The sequence below is a fragment of the Pogona vitticeps genome, chromosome 2 (genome assembly GCF_051106095.1).
Source record: "Pogona vitticeps strain Pit_001003342236 chromosome 2, PviZW2.1, whole genome shotgun sequence".
Classification (NCBI taxonomy): domain Eukaryota; kingdom Metazoa; phylum Chordata; class Lepidosauria; order Squamata; family Agamidae; genus Pogona; species Pogona vitticeps.
In genome coordinates this window covers 209555376-209570576 of record NC_135784.1, presented here as the reverse complement: position 1 = coordinate 209570576, position 15201 = coordinate 209555376, and the positions used below count along the sequence as shown (strand labels likewise).

General features: G+C 41.1%; 1 protein-coding gene across 9 annotated transcripts in view; it reads right to left on the bottom strand.

Moving 5' to 3' along the window:
* Positions 1-15201, bottom strand: part of LOC110077731 (PALM2-AKAP2 fusion protein) — a 125548-nt gene that overhangs the window by 6887 nt on the left and 103460 nt on the right. For 4 of the 9 annotated variants that reach the window (XM_078384860.1, XM_072992002.2, XM_020791112.3 and 1 more), the window contains exons 3-4: positions 7619-7797; positions 5918-5956 (exon numbers count right to left, since the gene is read on the bottom strand). The exons of 3 other annotated variants lie outside the window; for them this stretch is intronic. In XM_078384860.1, the coding sequence (XP_078240986.1) occupies positions 5918-5956; positions 7619-7797 (218 nt within the window). The remainder of the gene's footprint in view (positions 1-5917; positions 5957-7618; positions 7798-15201) is intronic. 2 more of the 9 variants (XM_078384861.1, XM_078384865.1) reach the window with 1 other exon arrangement.

Genomic DNA, 15201 nt, shown 5'->3' with positions numbered 1-15201 from the left:
GACTAAGATGGAGGTGATCTCTTTTTCCCACTGAACTTGCCACAGCTCAAAAACTTGCTCTAGAGCAGTGGTTCTTAACCTTTGTTACTCGGATGCTTTTGAACTGCAACTCCCAGAAACCCCAGTCAGGACAGCTGGTGGTGAAGGCTTCTGGGAGTTGCAGTCCAAAACTCCTGAGTAACCCAAGGTTAAGAACCAGTGCTCTAGAGGATGTGGTACCAGCAACACTTTGCACTTATGACCACAGCATCAGTATTTACTCATTTAAGCAGCACTGCCCTATTATCATTTCTGAAATATCTAGTCCTGGAACTGAAGTGCAATTTGAGAAGTTTTAACAGAGGGGAGTGATAGAACCCACATGCCACTAAAATGTCTTAATTAGTTTGCATGGTGAATGTTGGGTTTGTGCACAGAGAAGCAGAATGGATGCTGAACTCTGGAGTCCCAAGGGCCCCTTCTGGAACAGTAAGGCCAATGACCTTCACAACCATTTTCAGGAATGCATTCTCACCACTCCATGAAATGCAAACCAACTAGATAATGATTTGATGATGGAAACACACTTTCAGTTCCCATAAAAAGGAGTGAACAGAGTACAACAGTCCTCCAATAAAAGGATGATGGGCTAGGAGTATGAACTGACTGAAATTTCTCTCCAATGACAAATTCACCCGAAACCTTAGGGCAGCTGCATCTCTCTCTATTTCTGTCCCTTATAGCCTGCAGAAACGTTGCGATTTTGATACACAGATTACCAAGTCATGCAGGTCAATACTTCAAAGGCAAAGGTTCCCCTTGACATTTGAGTTAGTCGTATTCGACTCTAGGGGGCGGTGCTCATCCCCGTTTCTAAGCCGTAGAGCCAGCGTTTGTCTGGAGACAGTTTCCGTTGTCACGTGGCCAGCGTGGCTATTCACGGAATGCTGTTTTACCTTTCCACCGAGGTCGTACCTATTTATCTACTCGCATTTACATGCTTTCGAACTGCTAGGTTGGCGAGGAGCTGGGACAAAGCGACAGGACCTCACGCTGTTGCGTGGATTCAGTCTTATGACTGCTGGTCTTCTGACCCTGCAGCACACAAAGGCTTCTGCGGTTTAGCCCGCAGCACCACCACGTTCCCAATACTTCAGAGCACTATATAAATTAAGGAATCACAGGAGTAGCCCAGCAATTAACAAAAAAAAAAAATTGCCAAAAAAAATACAATAAGCTTTAAAAGTAAAGGATTTAAAAATAAACCTTTAAATTGCCCATGAGTATAAAGTTTAGTTACAGATTTAATTGTAGGTGTATACAATTCTGAGCTATCCTGCTTATAAGTAACATTACCTGAACAAGACAAAGAGCCATGGTTGTGAATTTGTACTTGCATGGCATCTTGTTAATTGTCTAAGCAAAGAACAAATACAGTGGCAAAAATATCACTCAAACGCACTAAGACAGGCTGTTTGCTTTTTAAAAATAAGAAAGGTTCCTGGGCGCACAATGGAAACCATGAAGAGTGATTACCAGGAAGCCCCTGAGAAAAACATACATCATAACAGCCAGGTAGGATTGAAAAAGGAATTACAAATTTTTGGGACACAATTAAAAGGTCCTTTGTGAGCAAGACTCTTCCTCAAGTTTAAAAGATTCTATTTAAATAAAATCCAGGACCCAAATTACAGATCAGGGTGATTCTAAATAAACATATTACCTTTATATCAAATTTGGATGTTGTACTTTATTGGTGCTGGAGAAGAGCTTTGCAGACACCCTGGACTGCCAGAAAGACAAACAAGTGAGGCAAAAATGTTGAAACTGAGGCTGTCCTATTTTGGGCAAATCATGAGAAGGAAGGATTCTCTCGGGGGGGAAAACCCCCCAATAATGCTGGGAAAGACGGAAAAAGATCAAAACCAAGAATGACTGACTCCTTAAAGGAAGCCACAGGCTTGAGTTTACAAGAGCTGAGCAGGGTAGCTGAGGACAGCATGTCTTAGAGACAGGTCTCATTCATAGAGTTACCATAAATCGGAGGAGACTTGGAAGGCAAGTAACAACACAGCTCTGTAGGTCAACATGGCACTCCTGCATTCTATTTCAATAAGTATGGCAACTCTTGATCATAATTTAGAAGTAGAAATGTCTGGGCTTTCCCACCAAGCCCCCTGAAAAAAGATCAGGATGAACAGCAAGCAGTAGGTCTGTATTTTCATCACATAAACCAGACTCATTCTACTTGATCCTGAAAGATTCGTAGGGACTGTTTAACATTAATTTTCCCTTTTTCCCCCTCTGCTTTTTTGTGCCATGTCCCTGAAGCTTTTTATGATAGTTCCCTCTCCTCCAGTAGTTAGGGACTCCATGTTTTGGAAACTACTGATAATGATACCAAATTATGTCCTCTTCTCACATTCAGGTACTATTCCCATAACAGCCTCTGTCATCACTAAACAATCTTCAGCATCATCCCTTACATTTATGGCTTAAAAGTGAAGTATGAATTAGAATTGCTGCCAGAATTTCACTCAGAGCAAAAAACCCCATACAAATAACATTTAGGGTTTTCTCCTAGAGAAATCGCCCAATCAAAATTCCATTACAGCCAGCAAGATTTCTTATGGTTTTCAACATCCTGAAGATACCCCTATGTTTCATCCTAAAATAAAATACAAAGCATATATGGAAGTCTCTTTTGAGATCAAATTTCTGAGTGATTCTGATAAATAACAAAAATAACATGGAAAAATTCAATAAGAAAAAGATTATTTAAAAAGAAACAAACTTTATACTTGGAATATGTGAGATTTCGCAAATTAGTTCAAAAACATTTTGGAAAATAAAGAAGAAAAATAAGAGGGGCTGATCTGTAATAGATCAGCTGGGGCTTGCTAAAGCCCTTACTGCCACCTTACATCATCGCTGAAGAAATATCGTTAATCACGCTGTTCCCCACTTCCAGATTCATTAAATTTAATCCCTGCCTTATTTAATTGCCATAAAAATCCCTTTGCACTGTATGTGTGCTCAAGAGAATTGCTAAGTAGTTGTGGACAAGTGGCCTGGCTGTTGGATTAATTTAGCTACAACACTCTGCAAAAATAGCTCCCAGGCAAGAAGATGTCTATTCTAAAAAGTAACTTTATTAAAAGGAAAATAAAAAGTAAAAGGCAAAAAAACATGGTTAAGCTTTTAGGTTGCATTCAAAGTACACAGCTCAAGGCAAAGAACAGCAAACAGGCAAATGCTACAGGCTAAGGTGCTGGTATTTCTATCTAATGCTAACTGTCATGATCTCCTATGATGGACCTGGGGCTTATATGAAGTCAGGATGTGTCTTGTTCAATGTTGAGTCAAGGCAACTGGACTTATTATTAGGTTGAAACATTTCGCTACTCATCCAAGTAGCTTCTTGGATAAGTAGAGAAACAGTTCAACCTAGTAAGAAAGAAGTCCAGTTGCCAGAACTCAACTTCCAGATAACCTCACCCGGATGACTGAGAATCTATGTCTTCTTCTATGTTAAGAGTAGCTTCCAGCCCGCAAGAGGGAAGAAGCTTCTCAAATACTCCGCTGTTCCTTCCCTCTGACTTTGTGCTCCTTTTTCCTAAGGACTTGTCCTCCTTTTAACCCCAGAGAACATGAATTCCTTTTAGAACCCAGCAACAACTTCAAAGAGAACCGTTGAGGTGTGGTTAGGTCTGATGGGTGGAGGGGGAGTTACTCTAACCAAAAAGGGTTTGTGTATTTACACTTCAGAGAAATGGGCCATCTGGTGCTCTGACTCCATTTTACATTGATCTAGCTTCTTACGGGAAAACTTACACCATGTTTCTCCCAAAATAAGACAGGTTCTTATATTACTTTTTCCTCCAAATACACATTAGGGGTGGTTTTCTGGGGATGTTTTTTTTTTTTTCATGTACAACAATCTACATTTATTCAAATACAGTCATGTCATCTTCTGGTTGCTGCACAATGGTGGAGGGCAGGGTTTCACTTAACTGGGGCTTATTTTTGGGGAAGGGCTTATACTACGAACATTCTGAAAAATCATACTAGGGCTTATTTTCAACAACAACCTCCACATAATTTTACCCAGGCTTCATGCTCTGGAGAGGACACTCCAGCTTCGCATACAGCATCAAAACACTAGATGCTGTTCCCTCCAAACAGAGCACGTTACCATAGTCTCTCGAGACTGATGGAAGCCTATGTATGTATGTAGAACAGTCATCAGACCAATAAACAATGTGCAGTAAATTTTTACAGTTTATCTTTTAATTTTCTGATTTTAGAACTTGGCACTGAAAAATTTACACAGAATTACAATATTGTCCTTCTATGAGATTGTCACCAGTAGGTAGAGCACTTGGGACTTGGGAGATCCTGATTTCAAACTCCTGCTTGTCCATGAAGCTCACTGGTTGACTATGAACCAGTCACAGATTCTCAGTCTAATCTCACAGAGAAGGTTATACTGTAAGCCACCTTGGGTCCTTTTTAAGAAAAAGGGATAAAAATATTTTAGACAGACAGACAGACAGACAGACAGACAGACAGACAGACAGACAGACAGACAGACAGACAGACAGACAGACAGACAGACAGACAGACAGATAGGGAAGGAGAGATAACTATGCAAGCTTCCTTGAGCTTCATGGACAAAAGACAGGATAAAAACCAAATAAACCTTGTCTCAACATTCCAGCTTCTTGCCAATCATTGTCTTAAAAACAAAATCCACAACTGAAACCAACCAAGCAACCAAGCAACCAACCTTCCTTCCCTCCCTCCCTTCTGCCAATGTAGCATGACTGAATAAAAAAAATATCCAAATAAACCCTCGATCTACAGTAGTAGACAGCACCCCTTGGGTACCCAGAGTTACTTCTAAATAAACAAAGAGAACAATGGACAGAAACACAACAAACAGACAAGACAAATAAACTTCAAGAAATCAACTGATAAAACCAGGGTGCTACTTTCTTCCAGGCAATATTAAGTTATTTTGGGTGGGGGTGGGGTATGCCCTGTAGAAGGTCAATAATGATACAAGCAAGCAGAATTAAGTATACTTATAGTATAGTGACTTTGGCTGAAAAGTGTTATGGTGAGATTCTAGTGATATCACAGTCAGACAAAGTAGCCTTGATTATCTTAATAACCTCATAAGATAGGAGGATGGAAAACCAATGGTACAGTTTTTATATATACGTACAGAACTTCCAGGGATGAAAGTTAAATTATAGCCTTGATTTGCAGTCATGGTCATAATTCAGTTATTCTGATCTAAATTTTTCAACTGGTGCTATATGGATGTGACCTGAATCCCATCATTTACATATATCAGCATAAGTCAAATGTAGTAAATTGTGTGGTGAATTGCTGTAGTTAAGAAGTCAATGTTTTTATTTCTCTTTGCACACATGTTGAGTGGTAATCTATCACTGTGATATACAGTATGCCATTTGTCTCATATTGGTATAGGTAAGTAACAGGAGTCTGGGCATTCTCCCCACCCTACCCTTCCTTCCTTCAAAAGAAAGCTTTGTTTTGCTTTCACCTCACCTGGATGACTGAAAATCTTCACAGATACAGTATTTTGTTTTGCCATCTTTTTAATTTCCTATCTGATAAGAGCATATAAATTCAAGGCATCCAGATCCTAACACAGCTGGAATAGACCCATTACTAAGTTCAGTCCCATTCTAACCATCTACCCTAGGTATAAATAAGTCTGGCTCCAATCAATTATTTATCTCAGGGGAAATTAAATCAAACATAAAATAAAATCGAAGGACTTCCTGTTTCAATCCATAACTCCAATGGTTATGCAAAGCAGCAATGGAAAGCAAGCTGCAGCAGCATGCACTTGACAGCCTCATGCAAAAACAAAGTTAAGCAAAGGCAAAGTCTTGAAAAGTACCTCAGAAGTAACCTTGTTAGACAGTAATTTATCGGTGTACTGGCAAAAAGGGAAAAGACCATCATTAATATAAAGAACAGAGAAAGAAAGAGACCTCAGATTGAACAATGAACTGGTATTTATCTCAGAGTTTATCAGGTGCGGCAGCCTTGATTTGTTTTTTGTTTTTTTTAGAAAAGCAAAATAGTCAATTTAAAAATAAAAACAGATTATAGATATTTGCCATTCACCAGTTGACGTTTACATGCTGAATTCTGTAAGAAATAAAAGTACTGCTTTTTCAAGCACAAGGCTGGGGCTTTTAGGAAGGCAGACAAAGAAAGAGAACTTTCTTTTTTATGTATTTGCATGGAAGAAATGTCTGGTCTATATGGCTGATGTCTTCCACTCTGTTGATGCCAAACGAATATACCATTGTTTGACATTTGTTTTGTTTTCCTCACAGTGTCAGAATTGATGAGCTTGTGTGAGGAAAACATGCCTCAAGGGAAGTTCTTACACCAGAGTTCCTTACTCAAATACTTCTGAAAACGACTTCTTATGAAGCATTTAGACTCAAAGACAACTGAAAGAACTGCATCTGTGAAGTCCCTTTGCTTTGACAGGAAGGCATTTTGCACCCGTAACGGTGCAAAGAGTCCCCTCTAGCTTTTCATTCCTGCTTTAACACATGCACTTTAGCCCCCAAATAGTAATTCAGAAAATGGCATCCTGCAAAAAAAGGAGGTTCGGTGCTTTATTGAGAAACTGTCCCCTGACAGAAGCTAGGAGACAATCATGCTGGCATTACCAAGATTCCCCCATTCTGCACTGCAGAACATAACACATAAGAAGCACATAACAAATGTGGGGAGAAATGCACCCACACAGGCCACCCCCCATGTGCTTAGGATTATCGCGTAGAAAAAGACACCCGTTTTTAAAAGGCCCACAATGAAAGAAATGAATCCATATAGATTCCCATGCAGGAGCAGCTCATAGCAGGAACAGTGGGAAGCCTCACTCCAGAACTGCAGTAGGTGCCCCTTGTCTGGGCCACATTCACTTACAAGCCCAAGCCTGCTGGTGATATATTTCATAATGGGCAAAACTGGATCGAGGAAGGGAATGGTTTTTAATTTTCATTCAGCAAATGGCTTCAACTTTGGTTAGGGAAAGCTAACCCCTCAATGGAGAACAAAGGCTTCACTGTAGCCCTCCTCAGTTCAGTCACCTCCCAAGCTCCCTAAAAGCCCAGAAAATTAAGTCCACTTTAGTCCTCTGTGTTTCTTCACAAAAAGGTCTTCCAGCTCTCTTCCTTCACTAGCCTCTTCCTCCTGTCTGTGCCTGTTTTACCCATGCAGCCTCTACAACAGGCTTGGAGAGGCTGCTTTTCCCTGACATTCTGCTTGCATTAATTTCTGGAATCCCATGATTATCCTCAGGCAGAATAACCTTGGAAGCAAGCCTGGCAGACTTGCCACCCCTACAAACAAACAAAACCCCAAGTTAAAAGGCATGATTTGAAAAGGGCTATTTCAGAATGGAACACAGAGTTTTTAAACAAGCCTAGAACTGCAGGGTCTGCTTTTCTTCAGGACTTTGTGCACTGGTTCTTGGAAGGAAAATAACACTTTAGTTATCACTCACTCTACTAGTCTACCTATCTTTAAAACCCTTCCATATGCAAAGAATGGCATGGGGGAAAGAGAAAATGCTTACACTGCTCTCATCCATCCTCTCCCGCCTCTTGGTTTTGTGAGTTTCATAATCTTCCATAAGTGTCTGCATCAAGTTCTTGGGCCTCTGGGATCCTCCAGATTCATCTGATGTTGAGTCGAGATGCGAGGGAGGGGCTTCAGCAGTTGGGGATGGAGGTGGCTTGATCTTCTCTATTTTACCTGCAAAGACCCAATCAGAATGTCCTTCTCTAGGCAACAGGCTTGCAAGCAAATTCTGAAAACACACACCAACACACTTCCAAAAGGAATGTAATCAGTATGGACTAGGAAATTAATTGTAAGTCAAGCAGCTAGTTCTTTGTTTAAAGGAGCCAGGCCAGATTTTTGGTATATAGATTTTTAAGCTTGTCTCTCCAAATATGACAACTAAAATATATATATTCATAAATATTTTGCACAAGGAATATTGTGGTATTTCTGGGCTGAAGCAGGAGAGCATTTGGCAATGGGTATAGTTCAGATTCAGGTCTACACTCTTATCTTTCTCTCAGTGTCTGCACTGATTCCCAATGACTACCTAAGTAGACTCTGAGCAAATTAGTTCAGTAAGAGAGCTTGAAAAGTTACCTGCACAATGTTTTAAAAGGAGCACTTTATATTCTGGTTATATAAAACTAAGTAATTTTTAAAGTGGTTACATGCCACTAACCTGCAATACAAACTATATTAAAGTAGTGCTAACTACATAACTACAGCTCAAACATCCATCCTACAAAAGGAATAATGTTACAACTCGCTACATTGCAGTTGTGATATGATTTAATTATGCTTTAGTTACTATAATGAGGAATTCATTACAAGTAACTCAGTGTTTTTGATGAGTTACTTCCAAGCTCTGCCCAAATACATAAGAAGGGGCGTCATATATACTGAAGTGTAAATGGCATTCTTGGACACATCGACCATGACATGCTTCTTGTAAGATCGTCCACACTATTCTGATAATGAAAGAAACACCAATCATAGGCCAGTCTCCCTCAACTTGTTTCCCAGTAAGAGAATGTGGCAAATTAGGCATGTTATGAGTTTTTTCAGTATGAATTCCCAAGAAACAGATGACAACTGCCCACAGTACAAATTATTCGTTGTGCCACAGTAGCAGAAATACCACTGTAGGCTTCCAATTGCTCTAAAATTATGGTGATTATTTCCTAGATAGGATTACACTGATGACCAAATTACATCTCATTTTCAATGTATGCCATGCAGCTATGCCTGTTGTTTTACTCAAAGGTAAGCCTAGGATACATGAGCTGGGCCAGATCCTTGCACGTGGGATAAGGGTTTTTTAAACCTTTGATTCTCATTGTGGTCTTGATCTAGATTAGGTCCTCTATATCGACAATTTACATAAGACAAAGGCTTCAATTTGCTTTAATTGGGATTTTTCCCCTATGCCAATTACAGATATGGACTACAGCACTGAGCAGGATTACAGTGGTAGGCCAGGGGGCTAAAGCCCCCTACTCCAGGGCTGATATTTACTTTGATCTGTTTCCCTTGAGTAAATTTAGCATCACATTTACACCTGCAAACAAGTGTATTGCTGAAAACCTATTCCAGGAGAATTCTGACCATTCTCAGTCAATGCAACAGAAATGACAGTCCCTTTGAAAAGAATGTCAAATGAGGAGAAATGTTGGAGAAAATATCAATAGGTGAGGTTCAGGATTCCTGCAGTTACTTGACTTAAGAAGGAGCGGAGGAATGAGCATTCTCACACATTTCACATGAGCTGGAAAGGATAAAAATTCCTCTACAGGTACCAGGGGACGCAAAGCCTTTCCACCTAGGCATGCTACAAATGCAGAAAGTCAACAACAACCCCCTTAATAAGCCATCCTGACTGTGGCAACTTGAGGTCAGGGATACAGTGAGAAGGGCTGCAATGATGGGGGGGGCAGTGTTTCAGATTACCTGTATGCAACTACTAAACTACTGTAGTTCTAACTAAAATCAGCCTTCTTTGTACAGGATGATGGGGACCCTCCAACCTGAACCATCTCTGCTACCACAAAACTGCAGGTATTTCCTCCTCCAAAAATAGTTCTGCTATCAAACAATTTCTTGATTTTCAATTTTTCCAATTAAAGATCCAGAAAGAGGTATCCTTAACATACATACACATACATTCACAAAGCCAAGTGGGGATTTGAATCCAGCTTCTTGAATCATAGTTGGGCGGTGTATCTACTACACCACGTAAGGTTCCATGAGCATCATTCCGTTAGTTGATCAGCATAACAGTGTCAAGTCAACATTTGCAATCTTATTACGAAGTTCCCTTTCAGAAGACAGACCACCCAAATCCTGCTAGTCTTAGAGATACAAGTAACATGTTGAAAACTACAAACATGCAAAAGATGAACATGTTGCTATCTCAAGGAGAAACAGTGAAAAATTAAGACCCTGCTTAGCAGTCATTAGCTTTAGGTAACTTTTTTGTTTAACCTCAGGGAAACTTGACAGCAAGCAAAATGATTCAATTAAGGCAACTGAAAAATGGGCCAGTTCCCCCCTCCAATTCAGATTATATGCAACTTGTGTTGATCACAGCGAGACATCAATCCTAGAGATGGGCTTGAACCCAGTTTGACGGTTCATCCCGGCCCATGGCCACAGCTGTCGTGGGGTTTGGAACCTCGCCCCCGCCAGGGGATGCCTACTCAGAGGCAGCGCCCTGGCTTCCTTGCCCTGCCTCTTCCAGGCCGTGGCTCTCAGTGGGCACCCATCAGACGGGGCCGGGCACTGAAACACAGAACAGCTGTGTGTCTGTCGGCCAAACCAGCACAAACCGCTGAACCCTTGGTTTATGCCCATCTCTAATCAATGCCTCTCTTTCCAGATAGAAAAACTCTCAGAACCTCTTTGGAAACCATAACTCTGGAAGCTTTTTTTGCCAGAGAAAGCAGGATTCAAACTGGTACAAGAGTAATTTAAATATACAATGCAGTTGAATCTCATTGGTATTTTTAACTCCTCTTAAGCCACATGTTTCCTTCTTTTGTAATGCAGAAGGCACACCTTCTATCCACCAAGGTTCCCCTTAAGGTGCACAGCGCTGCGCTCCCCCTTCGGTGCGGCATCCCTCCTTCTCTATGCACCACAGTGAGCACGTCCAGCACCCCTTGGTTCCGGTTGTGAAGGAACCCTGCATGTGGAAGAAAGGGTGGTTGCGTGCATGCACGAGAGGCAGACCCCCACCCAGTGAGGCTGAAAAAAATAGAGGGAACGTTGCCTTCTGCACCCTCCACTCCTGAAAGAGCCACAAAGAACTGCAGCACAGCAGTCCTTTCCCATCAGTTTGTAACAAATGGACACAAACAACACGTTCCGAAATGCTTACTGCATACTTTCAGAATTTTTAAAATTTGAAAATGTTAGTACTGTAACAACCTTTTTTTGGACACGTGGCACACACATAAAGGAGCATGGGAAATCTTATCACTTGAGACACTGAAATAACCCAACTGACTCCTAGGGGGTAGGCGACAGGTGTAATTCTAAGCTATGATCAGGGATGACTGAAGAACGTCTACTACTTGGGGTAAAAATACAAGGGGACTCCACCCCCCAAAATTTCATGCGTAGAAAAACTAAGCCGACTGGAGGCCAAAGACTAGCTTGCTTCTAACAGGATAGCATCTGCACCACATCCAAAGCAGTAAGTAGTTCAGTTTAGAGATCCCAGATCAAGATGTGAGACATATGTTCCCCTGTCATTGAACAGAGTGGGAAAAAATGAGAGATTCAAAATGAATAGTTGGGAGAAGGGGATGACATTGCATCCCCACCCACCCCCGAAACCTAAGAGTTGTGCTGCCTCTGGAGTAAACTGGCTTGTTCAGTATACACTTGAACTATGTTACCTGTAACAGTGGCAGAATAGCTAGAATCTTTCCTCCTTCAAGCTCTTCTCACAATCCACCATGGCCATAAATCTTTTATTTTATTTTATTCCATTTTATTTTATTTAAAACGTCTTTAGCCACCCTATATCACAGGATCTCAGGGCAAGTGACAGAGCTATATAAAATATGTTTGAAACATAAGATAATTAAAGCAAAGCAAAACGTGCTGCTTATATACCACCCCATAGTGCTTCAAGCACTCTCTGGGCAGTTTACAAGTTAATTATGCAGGCTACACATTGCCCCCCCCCCCAGCGAGCTGGGTACTCATTTTACCGACCTCAGAAGGACAGAAGGCTACCTGAGCCGGCCACCTGGGATTGAAATCCGGGTTGTGAGCACAGTTTTAGCTTCATTGAGTTGGAACAGGCCTATAAAGCCATACAATTCACCTCCCGGCTCAAGGCAGGGATCAAAATCAAAGCAGATTTGATGGGTTGTTGTTCAGTTTTCTCTTGAAAGCCTTCAGGGTTGGAGCACTCACCAGCTCCCGAGATAATTAGTTCCATTTTTCTACTACTCTAACAATTAAGTAGTTTTTCCTGATATTCAGCTTAAATCTAGTAGCTTGAGCCCATTATTATGTGTCTTCAACTTTGCATCGATCGAGAACAGATCCTCCTCTGTATGACTATCGTTCAAGTATAGTGGTGCCTCGCTTAACGGCCGCCCCATTTAACGGCGAATCCGCATAGCGATGAAGATTTTGCGCTAGCTTTTGCGATCGCATTGCTTTGTTCCCTATGGGGAAAAATCACTTTGCGATGATTGCGGGGAAGCGATCACCGCAAACGCCTCATTTTCACACAGCTGATCGGCGGGGCTTCAGGATGATCGTGGGGAAGCGCTTCCCCCCATCATCCCGAAGCCCCGCCGATCAGCTGGGCGAAAATGCAGGCATTTGCGATGATCGCGCAGAAGCGATCATTGCAAACGCCTCGTTTTCGCACAGCTGATCGACGGTTCCAAAATGGCCGCCGGAAAAATAAAATGGCGACCGCTGTTTTGCCTCACTTTAGAGGCACCGAAAATGGCCGCCCCTATGGAGGATCTTCGCATAAGGACAGTTTTTAAGCCCATAGGAACGCATTAAACACGTTTTGATGTGTTTCTATGGGCTTTTAAAAATCGCTTAGCGACGAAATCCCTTAACGACGTTTTTCCAGGAACGGATTAACGTTGCTAAGCGAGGCACCACTCTATTTGAAAAGTGCTATCATATCTCTCCGTGGTCTTTTTTTCTCAAGGCTAAACATGCCTAGTTTAAAACCAAGCAATTTAAAATTTAACATTCAAACATTCAAACCATAATGCTAAAACCTGTGCAGGCCAAAATTCTCAAACTCCAATAAATAGACATGTCTTGACTTGGCACAGAAATTCCGATGTTGGCACCAATTGGAGCTCCAAGGAAACAGCATTCCACATTTGGGGTGCTATGGCAGAAAAAACTGTCCTCCATGTCTCCACATAACTGTTCTCAATGGTGGGACACAGAGAAGGGCCTCTCAGTAGATCTTAGTCATTGGGCAGGTTTATATGGGGAGACATCCTCCTTCAAATATCCAGGTCCAAAGCTATTCATGGCTTTTTAAGTCACTGTCAACACCTTGAACTCAGAACAGAAATGTACTGGCACCCAGTGGAAATCCTCCAGAAGTTGTGTCATGTGAGTTCTGAAGGGTACTCTTGTTAACATTCTAGCTGCTATGTGCTGCACTTGCTGCACCATCTGTGTCATCTTCAAGGATAGCCCCACGTAGAGTGCTTTGCAGTAGTCCAACTGGGGGGGGCGGTTACCAGGGCATAGATTCCTGTGGCCAGGTTATTCCTGCCCATAAATGGTTGTAGCTGGTGGACCACTTGAAGGTCTGCCAGCTACAGGCACTCTGAGCCACTGAGCTCATGTGAGCCTCCAATGACAAAGTAAGTTTTTGTTTCTGCCATTTGCTCACTGGAATCCCTTGTTACTTTGGTGTATCCTTTATTTCATATCCTTCACTGCCTCCCTCGTAGTTGACATTTAGATTGTAATTTAATTAGACAGGGATATAGAGTGGTCCGGTGGGCCAGATAGGCGGGGTATAAATTAAATGAATGAATGAATGAAATATGCCCCCCACCCTTTTGTTGGATAAGTACATGTTCAGTCTAACTATGTATACAGCTACTGGCACTATGTGCCTCACCTGGGGCGCTGTAAGAGTTTTCATCATCTGATGAAACTGCAGGAGGGAGAGGACTAGAATTTTATCTACAGAGGGGAAGAGTTTTTAACTGACTGCCTTAGCTCCAAGTTTCACACCATTTTTGCTCAGTGAAGAGTTCTGGAAAGCCTGTCTTATTTGTAACATTCTGGTGACCCAATCAAAGTACAGCCCACCCTTGGACTTGTCTCTATAAATGGAACATGTGAACATTTTCTGTATTCACACTGACATAACTATATAAACAAACTACAACTGCTATAGATCTGGGAGTACATTTAAGATGTTTGTTTAGGCACAATGCACCAATCTGAACTACAGGAATGGCACAAGAAAACATGTTTGTGTGTGTGTGTGTGCGTGTGTGCAAAATTCCTATCAATTTTCATGGTTTAAATTTTTTTGTCTGCTTAAGCTTTACTTTTAAATAAATCCTATATAGATTTTTAAAAGGGATTTCTGTGATCATATCCGCTTGTCAATGATACCAAAGTACACATTTCAGCTGTATCAAAAGGGAAAATTGCAATCTGCTTTATGTCTACGGGAAGCAACTGTTTACTCATGAATGCTAATGTGGTCATAAATGAAATGCTTGCCATGAGGCATCCAGTCATATCCTGTTAGGAATTTCCTGGTGTTCACAGATGAGACATCCAGTTTACATGGATTGTACTGTACAGTACATTGTTTCACTGAAGGCCTAAACACAACAAAGGTTTACCAGATTCTACATTTTTCATCAGTTAATCCAATGATACACATTTCTGATAAAGGAAACATCAAGCCGCAAGGGTACAGTAGGTAGGTGGTTATCACATATTGTCCACTGAAATGATTGTGCTCAAAGAATAACGAACAGAAAATGAAACAGCCAATAACTTGAATGCAGTTCAGGGTTCTTGACATATTTTTGTGTGGAAAATGACAGTGTAATATCCAACATGAGTGAATTACATCCTGCTTCTCACAGGAGAAATATGAATACTAAAAAGCAAACAAGTCCTAAATTCAGAATTTCCTTGTGGCCTAATCAGAACAGAACCTGCAGCAGGTTCAAAAAATGCTCTGAAATTCTAATCTCTGTTGTACATTCTGAAAAGGATTTTTCACATCTTAGCACTGGAGAGTGAGCACAGACAACTGAAAAAACTTCCAGTTGTGCTAAGCACTTCTTTTTCTCCCTCATGAAAATAGCTAAACTAAAGATGCTGTGTTCCATGGAAGAAAAATTCTTCAAAAGCAGAACTGAAGGATGACTCATATACAACACACTTTCTGAAAACAGCCTCAAAACAATATCTGATCTTCCATTTTTATGCCAAGTACAAGAAAACCAGTTTAGTCAAGTTCAGTTATTAAAATTACCAGTATTATTTTATTATATAATAGTTACAGGTTGTTAACATGCAAAATCACCACAAGCTGAGAGCCAAAAGATTAGA